General features: G+C 50.5%; 2 protein-coding genes and 1 long non-coding RNA gene across 5 annotated transcripts; 1 reads left to right on the top strand and 2 right to left on the bottom strand.

Annotated features, from left to right (window-relative positions):
• Window positions 1-3: 3 nt before the first annotated feature.
• On the bottom strand, window positions 4-2,248 carry LOC121058324. Its single transcript, XR_005814168.1, has 3 exons — window positions 2,153-2,248; window positions 1,952-2,078; window positions 4-1,167 (listed from the first exon to the last, which is right to left on the bottom strand). It is a non-coding gene; the product is annotated as an uncharacterized LOC121058324 (long non-coding RNA).
• A 1,888-nt stretch (window positions 2,249-4,136) lies between these two features.
• On the top strand, window positions 4,137-7,343 carry LOC121058245 (claudin-16-like). The gene is made up of 4 exons (XM_040533548.1): window positions 4,137-5,210; window positions 5,500-5,602; window positions 6,621-6,785; window positions 6,906-7,343. The coding sequence occupies exons 1-4, from the start codon at window positions 5,097-5,099 to the stop codon at window positions 7,172-7,174; spliced, it is 651 nt and encodes a 216-aa protein (XP_040389482.1). The 5' UTR covers window positions 4,137-5,096; the 3' UTR covers window positions 7,175-7,343.
• Window positions 7,344-10,460: 3,117 nt separating this feature from the next.
• YBX1 (Y-box binding protein 1) lies at window positions 10,461-20,427 on the bottom strand. Of its 3 annotated transcripts, XM_040533407.1 has the most exons (9): window positions 20,261-20,426; window positions 20,105-20,158; window positions 19,695-19,758; window positions 16,050-16,083; window positions 14,006-14,095; window positions 13,483-13,785; window positions 13,007-13,089; window positions 12,635-12,912; window positions 10,461-10,837 (listed from the first exon to the last, which is right to left on the bottom strand). In XM_040533407.1, exons 1-8 carry the CDS (start codon window positions 20,262-20,264, stop codon window positions 12,666-12,668), a joined length of 879 nt encoding a protein of 292 aa, XP_040389341.1. In that variant the 5' UTR covers window positions 20,265-20,426; the 3' UTR covers window positions 10,461-10,837; window positions 12,635-12,665. The 3 variants fall into 3 exon arrangements, with proteins under 3 accessions (XP_040389341.1, XP_040389339.1, XP_040389340.1); XM_040533405.1 differs by having other exon boundaries at window positions 20,105-20,427; XM_040533406.1 differs by having other exon boundaries at window positions 12,635-12,900; window positions 20,105-20,423.
• Window positions 20,428-23,420: the final 2,993 nt, after the last annotated feature.

The following is a 23,420-nucleotide window of genomic DNA, read 5'->3' as shown; positions in this document are numbered from 1 at the left end:
TTTCCAACTATGGCTATCTTTCTAAAGTCGTCTCTTTGTCCCCCGTCCAAATCTGGGCCTCTTCTGAACAGTCCCATGCAAGTGACCGCTCTGCCAGACTGCGGCAGCCTCCTGCACGGCGAGGTCTGGGCAGGGGCTTCCACCAGACGACCTCCCTGTGCCAAATATTTTTGCCTGTTGCCGGTTCTTGGGGCAGCACCATGGCCAATGCCCTCCTCTTGGCATGTGGGGAGGCATCGGAAATAATTGGGGCTCATAATAGCTGGCCGCAAAGACTTGAGCCACGCTAAACAGAACTTTTGCCGGTGCTCAGGGGCAGGTGCTATCTCTCAAGCCTTTTGCCATGTGTCACCCTAAAAGTACAAAGCGTGGCATTGAAGACAGCTTAATTTAGCCTTAAACCCATGGGAAATCCCGGCTGCCCCATTCAGGGGGGCTGGCCCAGTACCTCGGCAGGGCCCTTCCTGGGGTGAAAGCAGCGGCATCCTCTGCTGTCACCTCTCACACGGGGGCTCCAGGCTGGGCTCTCCTTCCCTAAGAAGTCCCGTTCTTCAGTGCAGTGCTAAAACACCTGCAAAAAAAAAATCTGGAAGAGGAGCCCTGCAAGCTGTAATCTCTTTTCCAAGAATTCAGGGCTGGGTTGTACCTCGCTGGGCAATAGCCTGTCCTCCCCCATCCTCCCCTGTCCTGCCCGTGGCACCTGGCTCACAGATACACCCCGTAGTCACCCAAAACAGAAATTTGGGGTCCCTGGTGACTCCTGTGACATCACCGGAGGCCATGCGAGGTCTCAGCCCTGCGGCTCCCTGGGAACAGCCACACAGGCTGGAGGCACATCAGAGAGGGGGGAAAAAATAGCTGAGCTGCAGCAGCAATAACGTGTTTGGGGGCATAAAGGCCCCCACTGTCCTCCAGACAATCCCTTGTGTGTTTTGCACATGGCAAAATGGAACAAAATATGGGAACGAGCTGCCAGACTTGCTGTGATGGCCCGCAGCTCATCTTGCACTGCGTGGGATCTGCCTCCATCCAAATCACGCTGCGCAGAGTAAAAAGAGCAGTTTAGGGCTTCTTTTCTCTTTTTCTTTGCTTCTTATATAACCAGTATGCTGAACAGCAGTTAGGTTTCTGGTTGTACGTTTTGGTGGCTTGCTTGCTTCCAAAACACTGGGAAATAATAGTATTCATTTTATTCATTTTTCCATCTCCTGCCTGGAGGAAAAACTTCTTTGGCTCTCTTTTTCTTCCATTTGTAGCCATACGAGATTCCCTGCACGGCATGCTAAAACAGAAAGGCTCAGGCGCTCTGTCAGCAATATTTCTTATGCACCAGTTTTACAAACCAAGTAGGAAACCAGATCTGACCTTCATCCAGTCTTCACTTGCCAGGGGAATTTAATTACTTATATTCTGATAGATTTGCCCCCTGCCTGTATCTTTTCAAACCCCAAAAGATTTCAACTGAGAATCAAACAGGTGGACTCATGTCATATATAAAAAACTGACCGATTAAAAGAGCAGAAAATAAAAGCAAGCATATTTTATAAGTGTCTCTAAGACAAACACCTGTGGCTGTGTATTGCTTGTGGCCATACCAGAATTTCACCTGTTTCATGAACATCAATACCATAAATAGAAAATTCCTGAAATGTAAACGTTGGAAAATAATGGTACAGAAACTGTCCTGGAAGTTTTCAGTGCCAGTTCACCGCTACATGCACAAGCTTTCCCAAGAAGAGGGCTGGCCTTGTGCCAAAATACCAGGTGAAACAGGATAACCCAAAACAAAGCCACAGCAACTGCTCATGTCAGGCACCCGAGTGCCTCTGCAGGGCTGAACCGCAAGAATTTGCTATGACCGGAGTGCTGCAGCACCCTGCCAAAACCCCTGCAGTGCAATGCTGCAGAGGAGTATTTAGAGGGAAATGAATAAATAAATAAGGTGAAGTACCTCTCAAATATAACCCCTGACATGGAAATCTGTATGTGGGGTGTTGTTTCCATTGGTGTAGGTGATGAGAGCATTGTGATGACCGACAGCCACGGGGCACAGCTTACACTGGAGGCGCTCAGAGGTGCTGCAACAAGATGCTTTGTAAGAAAGCAAGAGCAAAAGTAATTTTTCTAGGTAGTAAGGAATCAGTGAACAAACCTGCAGGTTTTGGGGCAGCATGAGGCAGCTGAGGTACCGAGGCAGTGCTTTCGAGGCTCAGCAAATAGCCCACAAAAATGCATCTGGCTGACCAGGCACAGTTATCTGACCTGTAACCACCAGCGAAGAGTGACGGCGCATAATGGCCCGGAGGTTTTACAGGACCCATTAGGTGAGGCTTTGTCCTTTAGAGCCTTTTCTTGCCTCCCTCCCTAGAGAGCTTTGAATTCGGGGGGCGGGGGGGGGGGGGGGTGGTGGTGCGGGAGAAGGAATCGCAGTCCTGCTCTCGAACTGGCAAGTGCTTTGGTCTTGCTGCCTTCAGACTAATCTCTCTGACAGTTCAAAACCTGTAACATCTTTGGGAGATGAGAAATGCTGGACCATTTCACAGTTAGATACCTGATGGATAGCACTGGTTTTCTTCCTTAACAGAAAAAAAAAAAAAAAAAAAAAAAAAAGGTGTTAATTATTTAATTATTGACTGCACGCCTGGCCAAAGGTTTGAATTATCCCCCTCACAACAGACTGCATTTTTCGTCCTCCTGCCACCTCTGGCCCTCTGACCCTGTTGCATCAGCACTGTGAAGCCAACATGTTTTAGGCCACCCATCTACGAGCAGTAATTAAAAGGCATGATTAAAGAACAAGGGATAATTGCCCAGGACACAGAATCCCCCACCTGGGGAGTGTTTCTCCACAGCCCCAGCTGGTTCCCACAGGTGTCAAGATGTGGTATTTTTTGGAGGCCGACCTCTGTTCCCAGCCCATTACCTTTTTAACCACAGGGCCCCCCATCATGCCTTGGAGCACAAAGCATATCTGACGTGCCCTGGGGAAACATTAAATAGCCCAGTGCAGGCATGGGCTTGCAGTGCAGCTGGGCTCTGGTGGGTGTTGTGCTTCCTTGGCTCCATCAGGCACCACTGGATGGGTCAGCATCAAATCCCACCGGTGCTTGAAAGCCTTCAGGACCCACTTCAGGATCCCTGAAGAGCTTTTGTCGTTGTCCCATGCCTGCAAGTAGGAGCCTGACCACCACACAATGAAGGTAAGGCTTCCCTAGCACCTCCTCATTGCTAGAAGGGTTCAGGGCTGGATTTAACCCCCCGCACTGCTCGCTGTGTGGATGGCACTTGGGGCTCTCCTCTTACCTCTGTTGTGCCACCGAGCAGGTCGGGAGCTCAGAGCCTGCGGAGGACAAGGCACGATGCTGCCAGCCAGGGCTGGGATGGGAGGGCACTCGTGGACCTCCTGATCCCACCAGCAGAAAGCACCTCTCCCAGAAGCTGTTTTGCAGCAGACCGTGCTGAGCGATGCTCCCCAAGCAATACCGCAGCCCTCACCTCTCCTGGAAGCTCTGCCTGTGCCAAAGCACTGCCGGGCAGCCCCAGCGTGCAGCTGGCTGGTGCCTGCTCCCACCTCACTACAGCCTGGCTCTCTTCAGCTCCTTCCAAAAGGAGAACGGGGTGGCTGCTCAGCCCTGTCTGCTCTTGGGGACACGGAAGGGGCAGTAGGGACAGACAGACAGATGGGTGGTGGAGGCCACCATCATGCCACACGATGAGTCAAGGTAGCATCTGGTGAATGCATGAGTTACCTGTCTATGTTCTGTCCTGGAGGAAGACAGGATGCTTCCTGCATGCACACACATGGACACACACATACACCAGCTCTCCTTTGCCCTAAACATCATTATTTCCCCATAAAACACTTCAAAACACAATGAAGCTGGCAGCTCTACCACCTGCTGCACCAGCCAAGGCTCAGGCAGTAAAACTAAGCTGTTTTGGAATTACCCAAGCGCAAACAATGACTGAGCGTTTCCTCCAGAGAAGAATTTCTTTCTTTCTTCTTTTTTTTTTTTTGTTTTTTTTTTTCCTTTCTCACTTAACTCAAATGGCTGAACAGATTTTCTTCAAAGCCTGCAAAACAGTCAGGGTCTAGTGGAAGGAAGAAAGGTTATGGGGAGTTAGCTCAGAAGGTGGCCTGGGAAATTAAAAAAGCATTGTAAATTGGGGTCTAAGAAGGTGCCTGTTAATAGCAGACACTCTCAGAGGGAAGCTGATGGAGATGTTCAGAGACGGTGTGAGTGGTACCTCCACTCTCAGCAGTGTCCCAAGAGAGCATCTTGTGGGAGACTTTTCTCACTGGTCTCAGGGCACCATGCCCTGCTTCCTGGCCCTGCCCATAGGGCAGGCAGTGTCTGCACGAAAGGCACAGACCCTGCGATGGTGAACCTCATCCCACAACACACACATGGGGTCAGGGCTGCTTAACCCGTGCAGCTCAGAGACCCATGTGATTTCGTTAATAGTCCATCTGTTTAACAATTGCTCAGATGATAGGGTCTGACAATGGTCACTGTTTGACAATAGTTTCTAAAGAACTCTTAATTCCCAAAGGGGCAATACTAAGGGTTGGCAACTGTAGGTGGTCTATGTGGAAGAGATGACTGCAAAATGAACATGCCCCAAAGGCCCTATCTACACACAAAACTGGTGGTCCAGCCTCCGCCTAGGGTACTTGAGCACTTTGGCAGTGCTGAGGACCATGGGATGGATCCCAGGTGTTATAGAATCATAGCATCATCTAGGTTTGAAAAGACCTTCAAGATCACCAAGTGCAACCACCAACCTGAGCTACGGAGTCCCGGCAATACACCACATCCCTTAGTGCCACCTCCTCACGTCTCTTCAATACCTCCAGGGATGGGGGCTCCATCACCTCCCTGGACAGCCCATCCTGATGCTTGACCACCCTCTCCATGAAGAAATTCTTCCTAATATCCAATCTAAAACTCTCTGGTACGACTTGAGACCTTCCAAGCAGCTCTCAGGGATCCAGCACTCTGACCCAGGCAGTGCTTTGTCCTCAGAGGATCAGGTTCCTGGGAAGCGGCCAGAGCAGAGGCAGCAGACATCTCTGTGCCCTTGCAGGTGTCCCCATGATTGCAGTCTTGCAGATGATGGCGTTCGGTCTTGCTCTCCTCTCAACCCTCTTCCTCCTCCTGGCCACATGCACTGACTGCTGGATGGTGAATGCTGATGACAGCTTGGAGGTGAGTAGAGAAGCTGTGTTCATGGCTGAGAGCCAGGTTGGTGCCTTGCTATCCAAGAGGTTGGATCATGTCTCCATGGGCCTGGAGGGGGAACATGGTGGGATAAACCCACCACTTTCTGCGTGAGCTGGAGGACCAGGAAAATGCTAGAGCAGAAGGAAGGGAGAGACAAAGAACAAGATATGGTGGTGAGAGCCCGAAGCTCTGCCTTGGTGGGTTGGGATATCCCTGAGGAGCAGGGGGGGCTTTTGGGTGCTTTCTGCTTTGAGCATCTTTCTCCTGCTTCCAGGTGAGCCACAAATGCCGGGGGCTTTGGAGAGAATGTGTCACCAACATGCAGGATGGGGTCAGGACCTGTGACCAATATGACTCCATTCTGGCAGACCATCCAGGTAAGCGAGCAGGGTCTGGAGGTGGAGGCATTACTGTACGGCACTAACCCTTTTCTAGCACGAGGCAAATGCTTTGCCTATTCCACCAAATCCCTTTAATCTCTCACGAACAGCCACAAAGGCACTTTTAAGTACACAGCTAAAAGTATTCCCTCTTTGAGAAGATGACCCTCACTGCGAAGGGCTGACCTTTTATGGTTGAGCATCGGAGGCCTCTTGCCTCACCAGCATGGCCAGGACAGTAGCCCAGGGACCTGCTGCATCTGCTGAGCGAGGGCACGAAGCTGTGCTGAGAGGCCAACACACCACAGAGGTGGTTCGGCCCAGCTCCAGCCTGCTCCACCATTTCCTGATGGGATTTGCAACCCCCTCTCACCTCAGGAAAAGGAATTTCGTCAGGAAAGGGGAGCCTGACATGAGTCAAAGCAGTTGTACTGAGTGGATGCAGGTGTTCGAGGGAGTGTGGTGAGGGCCATGCCCACTGGCCAAGACCTTGTGTCCTCAGCTCATGGACAGACAGCATGGTAAGGCTTGCACGGGACACATCAGGCCCCGCACAGGAGAGCCCTTGTCCTGTAAAGGGTGATGGTGTGGGACAGCACAGATTTGGACAGAGGAGAAGGGAACGAGAAGTTAGCATGGACTACGTGGGGATTTTGTGCTGCTCTGGGGAAAAAGCTTTGCAGGGAGAAGTCACATCACACACGTAGTGATGTGAAGCTCTCAAGGAAAAGACCATATCCCAGATGCTGACCGGTGCGCCTTAAGTTGTTTGGTTTCTTGAGCTGAGCTGATAACTGGCTGATTAAGTCCTGTTGCAGGGTTTCTGATGAGCACCCTGGCTATAGTACATGGTGAGCAGCACATAGGGCTGGGGGGATGTCCTAGTGTCAACATCTCCTACAGATATGCCCAGCAGCAAGCTGGGTGAGTCTAGCAGGGACACAGGCAGCAGTTGGGGAGGGGGGAGGCAGATCCTCTGACCATTCCTCAGTCCCGTTATTTTTTTTTTCCCCAGTGAAGATTGTGGTGACACGGACACTGCTGATCACAGCAGACCTCCTGGTGGGCCTGGCCTTGGCAACTTTGCTCCTTGGGCTCGACTGCATCAAGTTCCTCAAGGAAGATTCTCGTGCGAAACTGAGGATGTGCTATGGGGCTGGTGTCATCCTCGGCATCGGGAGTGCGTGGCTGGGAGTGCTCGGGGGGCAGCTGGACCTTGTGGCCCATGGGGAGCTAAGGGCAACCTCAGAGGGGCCCTGGGGTTGTATGGCTCTCCCTTAACTGGCCCCATTCCTCATAGGCATCCTGGGCCTGGTAGGCTCTGTGTGGTATGCGGTGGATGTCTACTTGGAGAGGGCCATGCTGGTGTCACACAACATATTCCTGGGAGTCCACTATGACTTCGGGTGGTCTTGCTGGCTGGGGATGGCTGGCTCAACGGGCTGCTTCACGGCATCCATCCTGCTGACCTGCTGCCTCTCCGCTTGTTCAGGTCAGTTCACGTTGCCCTGGGCTGCCCCATCCCACAGCAGGGGGCTTCTTGTCCTGCACGGCCCACCACATCCCTGACTCTCTCCTGCAAGGCTCCAGCATCCGCCACCAGACCCCGAGGCTCCCCCAGCGCCGAATAGTCACCAGCAAGATGTACACCATGGACTCCCATGTGTGATGGGCAGCAGCACCTCCTGCACCCAGCCCATTGCACGATGCTCACCCCCAAGTCTGACCCCATTAAAGCACCATCATCTACTCCAGGACATCTCTGCAACTGCTCTAGGACTCCAATTTCAGGGTTCCAGGCAGGGCCTACGCAAGCTATGGCATCAGCAGCTGCAAAAAGCGGGCATGCTGCAGAAGCAAGTCACGCACAGAGAGGCTTTATTGCCAATTCCACCCAGGTTTATTCAAAAATAAAACCTAGAAAAGTGGTGGTTTATGAAAAGAGGCTCCTCATTGATGCCAGAAGAGAAGGTCTCTGCAGGGGTGAGGGAAAGCTTAACACCACGCTTCCCAATTTAATTCCCTATTTCTCCATCATAACATCATGGAGCAGTTCAGGACCTTTCCAGATCGCACAGCTCAATTCAGCACCTCATATGACCCCGTATGAAACCTGGGGTCCTAAGCTCCTGCTTCCCCCTGCATGCAACAGCTCCCCAGCTGTACTGTCCTAGGTTGCTCTTGCCGCCCCAAAGCCCCTTGGGGAGCTCTCACTGCACTGAGGGTGACAGCAGCGAAGCAGCTCCTGGTCACTGCCCCACTGCTGCTTTGGAGGAGGTGAGCAAAAAGCCTCGTCTGCGTGGAGCAACACTGACTCCACATGGCTGCTGGCCCTGATGATGCAGCAGCCTGCTGGAAGCTGCCCCTGCACTCAGCAATTTGGCAGCACACATGCCGTTTAAAAACTGGGTAAAGCTAGTAGCCTGGAGCATTCGATAATGTTCTCACGGGGTTGTCATTAGAGTAACGCTGTAACCGCATACAGAGGCGGTTTGAAAAACTAATGGAGGTGCTCTTCATGCAGAGCTGGGTACTGAAGTCCATGCAAAAGGAATTCTGTTTTCCAAATGAATTATTACCCTTTTTCACTCACAAAACACTTTGAAAACAAGCCAGAACCCCCAAACCACCCTCTCCCCCACTGGCTGAGATTAAAATCTCCCGATTTCAAGCTCAGCTCCTCCGCTCAACAGCCAAAAGCAATGTGCAATCCAGGAAAAGCCTCGCTTCCTGCCTGAATGACAGCACCACACCGCCTGCTCCTTCCTCACTGAGGATGCTGGGGTCCTCTGTCACGCTCCTTGGGGAAAGTTCATCTAACTGCAAAGGTGAGCCTGGAGAGAAAAGTCACTCCTCCCTGCTCTGCTCAGTCTTTGTCCTATCCCTTACTTCTTAGCCAAAGATTAGCAGACAGAAACCATGCCAGTGAAAGGAGGTTGGACCAGGTCTGTGGTCCGAAGAACTGATAGCTTACAGGAGACACCTCCACTGCTCTAAGGCAGCCAGCAGCATGTTAAAAGGCATTTAGAGATGCAGCATTGGGCTGTTAATGGTTAGCACTTGAGCACACAGGAAAGCAATTAAAAAGAGCAAGCATTTGCATGATAAAAGCAGAGAGCTCATTAGTGCATAGAAAGGAAAAAGCTACAGCTCCCATTCGAAGCTGTCAGACAACTCCGACCCCACCGGGTGCTCCTCGCTAGCAGCTTTGCATTCATCACCAGTAAATTTATTACAAGTGCACAGCACACTGCTCCGTGAGGCTGGGCAGGACCGAGTGAGCCACACCTGGGCTAAGAAACAGCTCTGGGTTTCCAGCAGGCCCGGAGCAGCCCTGACACACACACACACACACCTGGCTCGCTGCAAGGTCTAATCACAGAGGAGCTGGCTTCTCTGCGAAACACAGCTCGAGTTTCCATGCTCACTGAACCCCAGCATGAGAGCAGCTCAGGCACAGCAGAGAAGCATGTCACAGAAACATGTCACCACCTGAACCTGCCTGCAGGCAGCACAGCCTGGGAGCTCCGACATCTGCTTGCCGGGAGCCCACACTGAGCAGAGCACGAGTTAAACCAAGCCCATGCACACTTAAGATTGCTCTCCCCTTTTGGGAGCTCAGCTTCAAACCCAGCTGGAGACCTGTGTTTTCCCCTGGTTTGCCCTAGGTTCCCTCCCCACGCAGCAGTTAAGGGGGCAGCAACTTTTGCAGTGACTCACCTGTGAAAACATCACATCCACATCCTAGTAAGTCAGGAGCAGCAGCGCTTTGCATCATCCCAGATGACGAGTGCCCCCCCTTCCCAAAAGGGCTCCCACATCACCTCTGTTTCTGCAGTGTTCATATTCCAGTGAGGACACAGCTGAGCTGCTCCAGCAAACAGCCTTTGGAAACACACTTGGATGACACCAAGCACCTCCCCTCATCATCCTCTGGCCTTTCCACTGAGTTGTATCAGGATTTAATTACACCATTTTCAGAAGTTTGTGTCTGACCATCCTTACAAAACTGGCAAGTGTCTAATTCGAGACTACTTTCCTCAAGGAGATGATGACAAAACTTAATTCAGCAGGAGGAAGAAACCCCTCAGCCACCCACAGCCTTGGAGAGGTGGCAGCAAAGGCCCCTGCTCAAAGAGGTCTCACTTAACAAGAGGAACAGATTTCAGCCTCTGCATTTAACTCACCAGTTTGACAAACTGGAGTTTTTACAGAGAAACTCCCATCATATAACACCTGCTATTAAGGTATCAGCAACCCTCCAGTCATTACACTGGAAGCCAGGGCACCAACACTGACAACTCACCACTTGCACAATACCCAGGGGTGTCCAGCACAAGCCGGGGCCCTTTCACCCACTGCAGCCTACGGGAAGGGTGTGAGGCAACAGCAGCCTCCCACTGAGCAGCCAGCCCTGCACCAAGAGCTGTCATCTCTCTGAGCCCTCGGCCCCAGGCCGTGACTTTCACAGAACTGCTAAGCTCACGTGCAACAAGAGGCTCTGTAGACCCCTCAGTCTGTTTCACCACAACAGCCTGAATGAGGAAGCATGTTACAAACCCAAACTCCCTTGCAGTAAGGCAAGGAATAGACAGGCAGCCAGAAGCAGGCTCCAGGAAGTCAAGCGCAGGAAGCAAGTGCCTTAGGGTCACACAGATTTCCCTTAGGTTTCACTGAGCAGAGCTGAGGGCACTTAAAATTGAAGAGTGTACGAGTTCAACATAGTTTTGATAGATATCCAAATACATCATGCTGAAAAAAAATAAAGCAGTCTTTTTCAAAGCCTCTTACGAATGCTTAACTTACGTGCTTCCCATACAAAAGCGGGTTTGAAACAACCAAGCACACACTGTAATTCTTTAAGACCTTTATTAACAGATGCTTGCAGTTTGACTTGAAAAAATCAGGTGTACATTTCATACAAATTAAAAATGAGGTTCTTAAAAATCTCAACTTGACCAGATATGAAACAATTTAAAAACCTTTAAAGGTGTATTGAGAAAAAACAGACTTTTAAAAAACGTGTTTATCGTTTCCAAAAGGAGACTTCTTTAGGTAAAAATAATAAAAACCCCATGCTGCATAGATAATGCAGATAGTTCTAGTAATCTGGTCAACAGCAAAAAGCAAGCACTTAAGGTCTTCAGTTCCAATTCTTTTGTTCATTTCTTATTGCTGGAATTTCATTTTCTTTTCTTCTTCATTTCTTAGGTCTTTTCTTTGATGACTAAACTGAAAGAAAAAAGGGACAGATATCATCAGATATAAATGTTTCGTCTACCAAGACTCACCTGCAATTTAAATTCACACTGAGCTTTCATACACACAGAAAAATCTTATCAGCTACAGCTCTTAAATTAGTCCAGCACGTCAGCCCACTTTCCAGTGATCAAAACTGCCAGCTTCTATGCAAAATAAGTGCAAAGAATTCCAGGAGGAAAAACAAAAAAAAAAGTTTTTAAACAGAACGTAATTCTATCTACACCTCTCCCCTGACTGGCCTCCTGCTTCAGACTCTTTCATGACAGCCTCTTGGAGAAAGCTCCTCAGATCAGGCACTGCAGACACACACAACTCTACCATACGCCTGTCTGGAAACAAAGCTGGTAAACTCCAAGGAAACTCCTGGGAAGGCAGGAGGACAACTTAAGATCTGCAAAAGATGGCTGAACAGCAAGTCTCTACCTGTGCCTAGCAGAGGTAGAACAGCCTCACTATGCACCAGAAATCACAATTTATATTCCCCAATACTACCAAATAGACAGAAAAAGCAAAATAAAATGTTGTGTTATTTCTTTCTTTGAAGCCTGCTAGTTAAGGAATTCATCCAGCTTGTCTCAACCATTAACAGCAGGATAATACAAAGGTTCATGTCAGGCACACAGAAAACACCGCAGCATGACTTAAGAGGTATCAAATAAGCTATTTGCACAACAAATTCAGCAGCATCCGAGCCCTTGAAGTAAGAGTCCCTAAGACCTCATAGTTGGAGAGGTCTGTAGCTACTAATGACACCAAACTACGGCTCCTGCCTAACTCCTGCATTCCCTATTCTTCCCATTAATGTAACTATTCATTAACATTCTCACCAGGATCTAAATAAGTCTGAATGCTGGCCTTCGAAGGCAGAAGAGTGATGAGTGAAACAACAGGAGTGGGGTATGAACTCTGGTTAAGAGAGGAAATACAGAAGAGGAAGAACAGACAGGGAAGGTGCCAGAAACAAAGCAGAAGATAGAACAAGTAACAAACTGTTTTGGCAATGAAAATTCCCAAATTAGCAAGCGAATCTATCAGAAGACAGCACCAAGCTAGCATCAAATCACAACTCGCTTACTTTGCGATGAAGGCAACATTTTTAATATTGACCTTAACAACCAGCCACACCAGTACTTCAGTCTAGGAAAGTGAGGCCTCCAGCTGAATGCAACGTCAACCACAGATGCAACGGAGCTGCTTAAGAACCACTGCTGCCAGCATTTTTGTTCAGATAAAAAGCCATTACCAAGTTATTCCTGCAAATTCTACGTCAGCTTATTAGAAACGAATCCCTAGAGGTCTTAATGCCATCCAAATCCCCTTTGGGACATAGCAGCAAAAGCCAAACATGCTTACAGACTTAAGTAAATCCTAGTATCTCTGCATACCTGTTTCTCCTAGCAGGATACTTTCAGCTCACTATACCAGCATCACCTGAACTACTACTTCTGGGTGAATGAAGACTGTCGTAAGCCTGAGTTACTGACTATAGCCAAGATTTTAAGATTAGCAGTACTCTAGGCAATGATTCCAGCAGTGAAAATTAGAGCCTGGTAACTGAGTCCTCCCAATTAACCAGCATTTGGACAGGAAAATCTCACAGCTCAGTTCTGCAGAACTTGGTAAGTGCACTGCCAAGTGTGGCTAGCTCTCTTACAGTACACATTAGCAAAAATAGTTCAAATCTTTTAAGGCAAAAATTAAGAGGAAAGCGTCCAAAGAAAAAGGTCAACCATCAGATCATATCCTCAAGAACATCCAGGCACGCACCCGGATGATGGTAGAGATGGTAAGCCGGTATTTACTCAGCCCCGCCCTGCTCGGCCTCGGGAGCGGACGTGTTCTCAGCTGGTGGTTCGGCTGTCTTCGTCTCTTTGCCATCTTGTGGTTTAGGGTTCTCTGGGCGTCTGCGTCTGTAGTTGAAGTTACGACGGTACCGACGTTGAGGTGGCTGCTGACTTTGGGTCTCATCCCCTTGGTTCTCTTTATCTTCCTCATTTCCATCCTCTCTAGGCTGTCTTTGACGAGGAGGACCCCTGAAAGTCAAGCTAGGCTTTAACAATGCAGCATCTGACCATCGCGATGTTCTGTCTGTGTTGCTAAAGCTCTAGGTAAAAGAAAAAGAGTTGATCTGCAGCATACCTGCGAAATCGTGGTCTGTAACCTCGATACATGTTCTGCCTGACTGGTCTGCCTTGCTCTCCTGCACCCTGGTTGTCAGCACCCTGGAAGACATTAGGCAACAAACCATCTTAGCCACATGCAAAAACATCACCACCACAACTAGCCAAACCGTGGATAGCCTGCTGTAAGGCAGGCAGGCTGACAGCTGAAGTCTGAAGCATACAATAAGGTGGGCAGTGGTCCCAGCACTATGCAGAATTTATTCTTTTTCCAGTTAATTATACAGAAAGCTAACACAAATTTGAACACACTGCTTTTCAAGAGTAATGACTAAGACCTCCAGCATATTACTATCTGCTCAAGCATTTTATCTTACTGCTAAGCCTTATGGAACAGATCTTGAGCATCCACAAAGAATGGCAAAGAGCTGCACCCCATCACCATGCTCCAAAGAAATCAAGTCAGCACAGCACCACGCTCTACGCAAACATTACCTCCACTATCTCTCCCTGCACGGGAGGGTTGGAATATTGTGGTCGACGCCCGTAGGGCCTACGCATGTAGTAAGGTGGGTACCGCCGCCTGCGGTAGGGGCGACGTTGTTGGGCTTGGCCTTCCGGGATGTTCTCTGCTCCTTCGTTCTTTTCCCCACTCTCACTGTTCTGGTAGTTTTGCTGGTAGTTGCGTGGAGGACCCCTGCGACGCGGATATCGTCTGTAATGGTTACGGTCTGCTGCGTATTTACTGCCTTGCACTGGAACTCCACCAGGGCCTGTAACGTTAGCTGCCTCCGCACCCTACAGAGCAGGGAGAGCGTTAGGTAAGCAGTGAGCACCAGATCAGTTATAGCATAATATAATGTAGTACTGAGCAACAATTTACATCCACATTTGTAAAGCAATGAAAACCCATTCATCTCCCTGGATGTCATCAGGCATCGACTCAAACCACAGACACCACACCAAAGCCTGCAGACCAAGTTTTCTGTGCATACTCTAATACCCGAGATGTGTTTACCTTTTCTCCTTCAACCACATCAAACTCCACGGTCTCTCCATCTCCTACGCTGCGGAGGTACTTCCTGGGGTTATTCTTCTTTATGGCAGTCTAACAACATAATATTGCAGAATTACATTTACAGGCACAGCATTAAAATACTACTTAGCATGTCTGAAGACTTGTATTTATTCCTTAAGATGACATCCTCCTGAACAAGGAATTAAACCACAGTGAAAACTCAAAGCCAAATTTACGTTTTACTACGATTTTGGCCTACCTGAAGCTCTACCATTGTCTAGAAATATCTGACAATATGCTGTCTGCTAGTTGAGAAGTTGAAAAAGCAGTTCGAAGAGATACAAAGAAACCACAAAACCAATGCAAACTGAACCAGAATTTTATCACTAAGCACCCCATCGTGTCTGTACCTTCCCAAGAAGTATGCACACTAATACAAAAAGCTTGCTTTGGGTTTTCCAATCACGTAATCAGGTTTCCATCCCTCTACTTCCCACAAGAATATGCAGTAGCCTACATTCAACTGAGGCTGTCCCGAACTACGTAAACACATCAATAACCAGAAATCAAGAGACTTCCTTCTCCGAGGCTTCCGATACTCTTGCTTCGGCCACAGTATTTTATTTATCAGTTAACTGCAAATCTACTCTAGCTGAAAGTTATACAATCATTACACTTTCCACAGTGTCAATACTAGAAAACTTTTTGTCTAAGTGTCTGCGTGTTAAATGACACTACTAGAAAATGCTGAATTTTCTACGTTGTCCAGCAGTGGTTAAATTTTTTGACAGGTGACAGTGCCCTACGTGCGCTGTTCTCAGCCATATTCTACTTGCCAAATACTTGAACTGAACAGCAAGACAAGTGAAATAACGTTACAAATAAATGCCAGCAATAGAATTCAGCTAGATTTGTTCCCTAAATGGAACAAAATCTACAGAAAAACATGTCCAGAAGTTTCAGCATACAGTGACTTTAGGGAGAGATGAGAAACCTTACTACAACAGCAGCAGAGTGTAACACATCTTCATGAGAAACTAGCTTAGTAACGAGGATGGGAAGGAGCATGCACAGCCTAGAACATGATCATTTATTTCAGATTAAACCCCAAAACTGCTTTATCATGAAAATCGCTACATTAAAACACGCCACTGCCAAACTGTGCTGTTAAGAAACTGACAGTAGTTACACGACAAGTCCAGAAATCTGACAGTAAGTCAAGGTCCCTTACGGGTTACCCTACTTGCAAATCAAGTAATAAAGTCCAACCGCTTTGCTTTCCTTCAGGGTATATATTCCTGTCTCCGTCCACAGAAAACCAGTTGAGTCTCTCGGACTTTCTCCACTGCCCATTACAGAATAGTGTTTTATTAATAAACGCCTCCACAGTTTTATTATGTTTAAAAACACTGAGCTGGTCACACTGATTCAAGTCAGACACAACAGACTCAGTGAAGGCCTATCTGCTCTATGAAGTAAACCACAGAGGCATCGCAGTCTCACTTTGTGCTACCCACAGATTATATTTAAACGGGTATGTCTGACTGAAAATGCATCTACTAAAATGTTTATAAACTTTCATTGAAAGCCTGGAGTAAAAAAAAAAAATCCATAGAAGTTTTGCCAAAAAAAAAAAAAAACACCTTCCCTGGTTCATTCCTATTACAGCCCAATTCATTTTTTCTCCCTGCTGCACATTTTTCTTTCAGCCTTATTTCTATATGCAGTAAACCCACAAGACAATGTAAATGGACTTCAGATAGCTATTCCCAAGTTGGGGCACTATAATTTCCATCACTATATAGCATCAGCCTACTCCACCCTATGCATCTGAAGTCCTGATGATGGATGCATGTGGATACGCAAAATCTCCAACCACGAGTGAGCTCTACTTGTATCCCATCCCTGAGAAACAGTCGCTTGTGTTCAAGTAACAGTTCTTGGAAACTTGAGGTGCTTTCACCCCCTCAGTTCCACTTAGGAAAGGTTGTGCAGAGCAAGTCTCAGACAGATAACATGTTTTTCAGTTTCCAGAAAATCTTACCTGATGGACAAACACATCTTCCTTGGTGTCATTCCTGTAAGACAACACGAAATTGAAATTCAGATGTGAAGTGCACAGTGAGTTAGCCCAGTTTTAAAACGCAGTTGTTTAGGGGTGGGATCAAAACAGCAAACTGTCAAGACAAGTAGCTTCCAGCATCAGCACTACTCTTCAACCTGCTCTTAACTGTTCCCTTATTAGCTTACTGCTTAAAGGAAAGATTTTATCAGGTAGCCTATGCAAGGTTTAGAGTACGCACCGAAGTCCTGTAAGACTCTCATGAAAGCATTTCTCCTCTCTCCATCCTTGCTCTCCCACCAGTAGAGAGGCTTGAAGAAGACAAACACCTGACAGTGACCGGTCCATCATCTCTGGTAACACCGCGTGGGAGATGTGCCATCGCAGGCTACGAAAACCACCCGAGTCTTGCTTCCCCAGTCACATTTCCTACAGGCTGCAACAGCGAGCTGCAGCGACCTTGTGAGGACAGCTCCACGGACAGCTGCTGCCCAGGGCACAGGACACATTCCTGCTGCGAAGCAAGGCAAGCACCCTGTGCACGCCCCATCACACTGGCTTCCTGCTGACAACCACCTGCGACCACTTCAGTTACCTCCTCTCAGCCATGCTGCTTCCTCCAGCTGCAGAGCAACAGCATTAACTGATCGGCATTCCACTGAAGAAAGGCAGTGGGGTTGTTCAAGTCCCACTTGTGAACGCAGAGAGCGCCAGCCTTGGGCTTCTCTACTCACAAGAAACAGAAGACAGCACGAATCTGTACCTCTAACCTGAACAAGAATCCAAAAGCATCTTTCAGGGCGATCACGCCATAGCTTCCACAACTGCCATGCTCAGCAAGGCCGGGCAACCACAATCAGCACCAAGTGAAGTCAGGGAAGTTTCTGTTCTGCAATTAAGCGGCACAGCTGAAACGGCCTCCACAATGGTTTGAGAGCTCTACTCACCATTTCCACCACTCATAACAAGCTCAGAGCCCCACATTCAAGGTCACATCACACCAACCGAACCTCACTGTGGTGTTAGTTTCAAGTCATTCCACAGACTCATGAATCAACAGCAAAGTGCCTTTTATTTCCTAGAATGACTGGTTAAAGACACAGCAAAGCAAGCTTGTGTTAAAGTGCGCTCATAACTGATTTTTTTTTTTTTTAAAATAAGATAAAGGCAGTTACTCCTCACCATTGGCTTTAAAACGTGAGAATGACAACCGTGACTTTTCCAAAACTCAATCCAAGCTTTGGCTATTCTGCCGGACAGCACCACTAAAAGTCACCTTGTTTCCTCACACAGCTGATGCTTGAAAATACTACAGGCCTCCGAGTTTACTGTAGTAAAGACAACGGAAAGGACTACAGAAGAGCAAGCGTGATCATCAGGAGGCAGCTTATCTTCAGCCCCCGTGATGCAGCATCCAGAAGCCCTTGAAAACCAGAGCCTAAACACTTGCTTGTTCACCATGCAAGATCTCTTAAGAGATGCACCAATAGCTGAAAACCTTCAGGAAAGCCTGTGACAGGTTTCTGTAAAGACGCTTGCTATCTTTCTGCACTCTCAGCTGAAAAGCAGCATCAAGAAGCGCTCACCACCTATGCTCTTCAAGTGTGGATGCTCTATACTCTTGCCCAACTTTGATTTTTGGCAACCACACCAGATGTTTGTCACTGGGGTCCTTTTTCAATGGCTGTTTCATTTGAGAGTATATTGAAGCTTTAGATACATGAACGACTCAGGCACACACAAGTAGCTCAAGGTGTATACCTGATTAGTTAGAAAGTTTACTGGTTAATTTCAAAGCCCAGTGCATGATTCCCGTACTAAGATAGCATTTTCCAGCAACCACATCTAGAAGCAGTAAGCGTACTGCCGCTCAGATGGCGCAGGAACACCAGCAGCTATCACATTCTCAACCAAAACACGAAACAGCACAGCAGACCCCCATTCTGAAGCCCTAATGACCTGGTTAGCTCATCTTAGTACTAGATGATATTCCCATCAGTATCTTTAACTGCATTAAAAGAACACTTAGACAAGCAGACCAACTGTGTATGAAAACGTAGCAAAGCTGTAAATACAAAGCCAGCCATCAACGTGCAGTTCTGATTAGTTAACAGGACCGAATCAGTGGCCTGCATATTCATTTATTACTTTGACAACTGGGAGAAACAACTGACAGATAGTATTTAAACTACTATTTCAGGAAAGAAATGCACTTTAACATTAAAATAACACAGTAAATACTTGAAGCTCACATGCACCTAGAAAGCTGAATTTTAGTTGCAAAGCTGGTTTTAGCTGCAAGCATACCCGACCGAAGCAAAGACAAGCAAGAGCAGAAGCTCTCACAATTTCCCTTGTAGCAAGCGAGAGATATTCCAGAGCTGTGGAAATGTCCTCCAGTTCAGTTCTCAGGCTGCAGCTCTAATCTCCTGATAACATGAGATCATGCTGGGTTTCTCATTAAAAATGGCAACCTCGGGGATTAAACAGCTGCCAAAACAATATGAGCGGGGAAGCCATTCAGATGTCTTAACTAGCTGCTGTTGCTTCCGTGCTTGACTCACATAACTGAGCATTTCCACTACTGAGCGGAGCCGAGAAAAGCCTTCCCTAGAGGTAGAGTTTGTGGCCTGTAACTTTATAGGCACTTACAAGAAGAGCAAGAGACACTAAAGCTAACAACGCAGACAGCTGTTCAGCACCCAACGTTCAAACGCTACACGGGGAACTGGACAGGTTCAGCCAGCCAAACCTTTGAAGTCACACACAAAATCAGCTAAGGAGCTCAGCAGACACTTAAGACAGGGCCAAAAGGTACCAGGTAGATAAAAAGGCATTCTTTAGAACAAACCTAAGTAAGAACACCAGTATCTACACTCACTTCCCTAGAGAAGGATTCCCAAGCCTTCTGTCAAATTCTGTTACTGCGGGTTTGAAGCCACCCAGCTGCAATACATCTTTCTTCAGCTTGTTTCAGACTTTAACACACTTGTTCAACTTACGCTCAACGCTTTCCTGATCCAAAAAGCCTTATGCTGCCACAGAAGAGGCAAAAATAACCTCCAGCAGGAAATACAATTATCCTATGTCTTTCCCCATTTCTGGTAGATGCATTCCTCCAGAGGTGCTTAAGGGGGGGAACAGCTCCTACAAATACAGCCTCTGCAAATAACCCACCCGATGGCACTCAACCACCGGCTGACGGGATTTCCATTTCTTTCCAGAAGGGCCTGGCAGAGCAATTCCAGAACTCCTGCTCCACTCAGCAGCTTCACCGCTACGCTAACCTGAAGTCTACGCACAAACCCGTAAGCATTCAGGTTTGTTCTTTAAATCCCCTACTGGCAGAAAGAGAACCTCCCGGGCGTTTCAGCACCTCCCGGGTGTTTCAAAACCTCCCGGGCGTTTGTTTCTCGAGGCCTGTCCGTGCACTCCAGCCTCGCGATGGAGAAGCGGCCTGAACTTTGCACGTTTCCCCGTACGGTCGCAGCTCGCCGAGAACAGCACGCTTCCAGGCCCCTCCAGCTACCCCCACCCCGGCTCCTGACGGCAGCCGGCCTCCCACCCCCCCCATCCACACTCCCCGCTCCCCGAGGAGCCCGGGGAAGGCCCCGGGGCCGCGCTCACCTGTTGATGAAGCCGTAACCGTTCCGTACGTTGAACCATTTCACTGTTCCCAAAACCTTCGTTGCTGGAAAGGGAGCGACAAGAGAGAAAAGGGGGGGTGGGGTGGTTGCGGGGCGTCAGGCGCGGCACGTGGCGGGGCGGCGCACACAAAGGCCCCGCGTGGCGGACATTTTGCGCCGCGCCGCCCCGCCCCCACCCGCCGACACGCGGGGCCCGGCGGCGCGCGCGCCCAACGGCCGCGAGGGGAGGGGGGGGGGGGGGTCGGAGGAGAAGGGGGCGCGCGGCGCTCTGAGGAGGCGCGCGCGCAGCCCCGCGGGTGGGGGGTGGGGGGCGCGCGCACCGCCGAGGCCCTCCCCTCCCGTCCCCTCCCCGCCGCCGCCGCCGCCGCCGCGGCCCCCTCCGTCCCTCACCGATGACCTTCTTGTCCCCGCCGGCGGGAGGCGCCGCCGAGGCCAGGCCGCTGCCCCCGTTCCCGGTGCCGCCGTTGGGCTTGGAGTCGGCGGGGGCGGCGGCGGGGGCCGCCGCGGGGACGGGGGCGGCGGGCGGCTGGGTCTCGGCCTCGCTGCTCATGGCGGCGGCTGTTCGGTGCGGGCGGTGGTGGTGACTGGCTGTTTGCGCCGCCTCCCGCGGTGTGATGGTGACTGAGGCCGGCCGTGGGGGGGCTGCTCCCTGCTCCGGGCTCGCTGAGCTCCGCTCTCCGCTCCCGATACCGATCGAACTGGCCACAATGGCGGCCCGCACCGGCTAGCCACCCCGCGCGCCCCGCCCGCGCGCCCCGCCATTGGCCGAGCGGGCTGCCCGTCAGGCGGCGCGCCGGCCCCATTGGCCCTTCTCGTCCCGCCGGCAGCCCCCTCGCCGCACGCCCGTTGGCGGCAGCACCTGCCTTTCCTCAACAGCGCGCGCGCCCATTGGCCGCTCAGGCGGCGGCGACCGGGCTCCTCTGCCTTCCCCGCCCACCCGCAGGCTCCGCCCCCGCGCCCTGATTGGCCGCCGCTGCTCGCCCTGCGGGCCTGGCGGGGGCAGCGCGCGCGGCCACGCGGCCGGGAGCGCCCCGAGCACGCGCCCGCGGCCAGGGCCCGGCGGGGAACCGGGAAGGGCCCCGGGGGGGCGGGGAACGCCTGTGCCCGGGGCCCGGCCCGCAGCCAGCCCGGGGACGGTGAGCCCCGGGATGGCCTCGGGGCTGCCTCCGGGCCCTTTCCACGCCAGGCTTCCCCCCGGGCTCACAGCTCCCGTTTGGGGAAAAAAACAGGAAAACGGGAGCAAGCTGCGGCTGTTAATGAGGAGGGCCCAATACTGGCCCTGGAGCCGGTACAAAGCCCGCTCAGCGCGCGGCTACGCGCAGTTAAACCACGATAACCAACCTGAGAAACGGCCCGCCGCAGCACTGCTCCGCGGCTGGCGGCCGAGGTGCCTCAGAGGGTCCTGAGCCCGGGTCCTGAGCCCAGGGCCGGGCGCTCGCTGGCCCCCACGGCCCGGTTTGGGGCCTGGCTGGCGGCTGCCCTCACCTCCGTGCTGCAGGCGGGCAGGGCGATGCCTCACGGGCTCCATCTGCTCGTGTTCGTGCGGCTCCCCGAGGAACTCCTCTGGTTACACCTCTCTGGGCAGTTAGTCAACATAAATGTCTCCTAATTGAGCTATTTAAGAGCCAGGCTGTAGCCCCGGGTCAGAGGTCTCTTCAAAGTCTTGCCTTTAATTAGCCTTCTCCTGAGCATCCCGTCCTTCCCTGCAGTGACGCTTCCCTGCAGTGCAGGGGTGTGGAGGCGTGGGGCTAGCCCCGGGATCGCCTTCCCCTGAGCCCTTCTCGCCACCGGGGCAGCGGGGAAAGCATCAGTGCTGGGTTCCTTCTTGTGAGGGAGCCCTTTCTCCAGTGACCACCTTTCCTCCCCTCTTTGCCTCCATCTCCTACGGCTTCGCGTTACAGCGGCTCAGAGAAACCTCTGCTGGATTCTCTACAAGGTCCAAGGGAAACAGAACGTTCTTGCGCACCAAGTTGTTTTCCTCATGTACGCGAACTGTGGTTGTTGGCCACAGACTGACAGCCCTGCCCCTGGCCACGCGATTCCTTCCACGTTAGAGGAGGGAAAGGTCACCAGCAACCACCGAGAACAGAGCCAAGGTCTCTGGGGGGCCCGTCGCTGCACCATCTTTGCCACCAGCATGCTAAGCGTCCCCTTGGGGCCAGCCCTTCAGCACCCTTACTAATTATCGCTGAGTCCCGGCCGGATGAGGGCTCGGATGGGGCCCTGCCAAGGCAGCGCTTAGTCACAGGGTGGGAAGAGATGGTGCCTCGCTGCTCATCCTGGATGGAGAAGCTTCCAGGTGGGCTGTGTTGCCAAGCGGCAGGTACTTCCCAGCTCAGCCCCGTGCCCCTCACCTCCCCAGGCTCTAGCAAAGAGCCTACACGGTCTGAAACACATCTGCTTGGGGTCTGACAGACTGCTCGGCTCTCTTGGAGGCTGACTGCTTCTGCTGATTCAGGCTGTCTGGTGCCCAGCCCTGCAAGGCAGGCAATCTATGGACAAAGAGGGAGAGAGAGCACGTGATGCCGTGACCAAAATAATTAGAGACCTGATGGAAATCCCTGACAAAACGCAGGGCTTGATTAATGGACAACCCAAAACAAGTTGTATAACTGTTGCCAACCAACAACAGTTGCCTGTGGGTTTACAGACATAGGTCTTGTCAAGCTAACTTGGTATCTTTTTCCGTAAGATCCCCAACTCAGCCACTGAAGGAAAGAGCTTAATCCAGTGCCACAGTCCTGTAGGGGGTCTGCATCCGTATCACAACCTTTATCAAGAAACTAGAGTGGCATCAAACCTGGATGGCTTTCAATAAACCGAGAAAATTGACATAAAATGTAAGGGCACATAGGGTCAGATCAAATAGAGGGTCAAAGCAATTTATCAGTTTTATCAGTAATTGGCAAGAAATCTTCAAATCTGTGATGATGCCAGTAAGGATTTACGGGTCACACACCTACAGAACGTGTGGGCCACGGATGGCTAGTGAGCAGGGCATGAGTCCTTTGAGGAGGGGCACCTGCAGGGTCTAAAGGCTAACGTGGCCCTCAGGTGTCCAGAGGCAGACAGAAGTACCACCTCCAGTAGGAACGTCCACACTCGGAGGAAGATGCTGGAGCTCAGAGAGAGTAACGATCATCTGCTCTACAGCAGATTCCAGGATTTGCTTCACACATGACTGAAGGGTGACTTCATCCCAGGGAATTAAACCCAAAAATGTGGTAGTTGAGAGAACTTTCAGCCAGCAAGTAAGGAACAGCAAAGGTTGGAAAGCTGAAACTCAACACGTTCAGTGTCCAAGGGAGACGAATGTAACCAGGGATCTAATTCACCATTCAACTTTCAAGAGGTTACAATGGATTTACCACTGTCAGAAATTAATTTGGGGAACCTGTGTGGCCCCTGCTATGCAGGAAGAAAGACTGGCTGATCACAGTGATACAAATACATCAGGTTGAGAAAGTGCTCCTCAGCCTGGACCTAGAAATAGGTTCCCCGGTGAAAAAGCACGGTGAATTTGGGTACCCACAGCCAGACCATGAACCTCAGCACTGCAGTGGGCAGGCAGCGCTCCCCTGAGCCTCCTGGAGCTAAGCTCATGCCTAACCCCACAGGGAAAGGACATCTGGACACATTTCCTGAGCAGGAACACCTGAATTTCTCTCTTTTTTTTTTTTTTGGTTGCTTCTACCTCACAGCTGTT

The sequence above is a fragment of the Cygnus olor genome, chromosome 21, assembly GCF_009769625.2.
Source record: "Cygnus olor isolate bCygOlo1 chromosome 21, bCygOlo1.pri.v2, whole genome shotgun sequence".
NCBI lineage: Eukaryota > Metazoa > Chordata > Aves > Anseriformes > Anatidae > Cygnus > Cygnus olor.
This window is presented reverse-complemented; position numbering and strand designations above follow the sequence as displayed.

Coding starts and splice junctions, on each gene's coding strand:
- LOC121058245 (XM_040533548.1), top strand. CDS start 5,097: ATGATTGCAGTCTTGCAGATGATGGCGTTCGGTCTTGCTCTCCTCTCA. Junction 5,211..5,499: donor ATGCTGATGACAGCTTGGAG/GTGAGTAGAGAA, acceptor TCCTGCTTCCAG/GTGAGCCACAAATGCCGGGG. Junction 6,786..6,905: donor TGTCATCCTCGGCATCGGGA/GTGCGTGGCTGG, acceptor CATTCCTCATAG/GCATCCTGGGCCTGGTAGGC.
- YBX1 (XM_040533405.1), bottom strand. CDS start 20,264: ATGAGCAGCGAGGCCGAGACCCAGCCGCCCGCCGCCCCCGTCCCCGCG. Junction 14,096..16,049: donor AAGATGTGTTTGTCCATCAG/GTAAGATTTTCT, acceptor TTATGTTGTTAG/ACTGCCATAAAGAAGAATAA. Junction 13,786..14,005: donor ATGTGGTTGAAGGAGAAAAG/GTAAACACATCT, acceptor CCTGCTCTGTAG/GGTGCGGAGGCAGCTAACGT.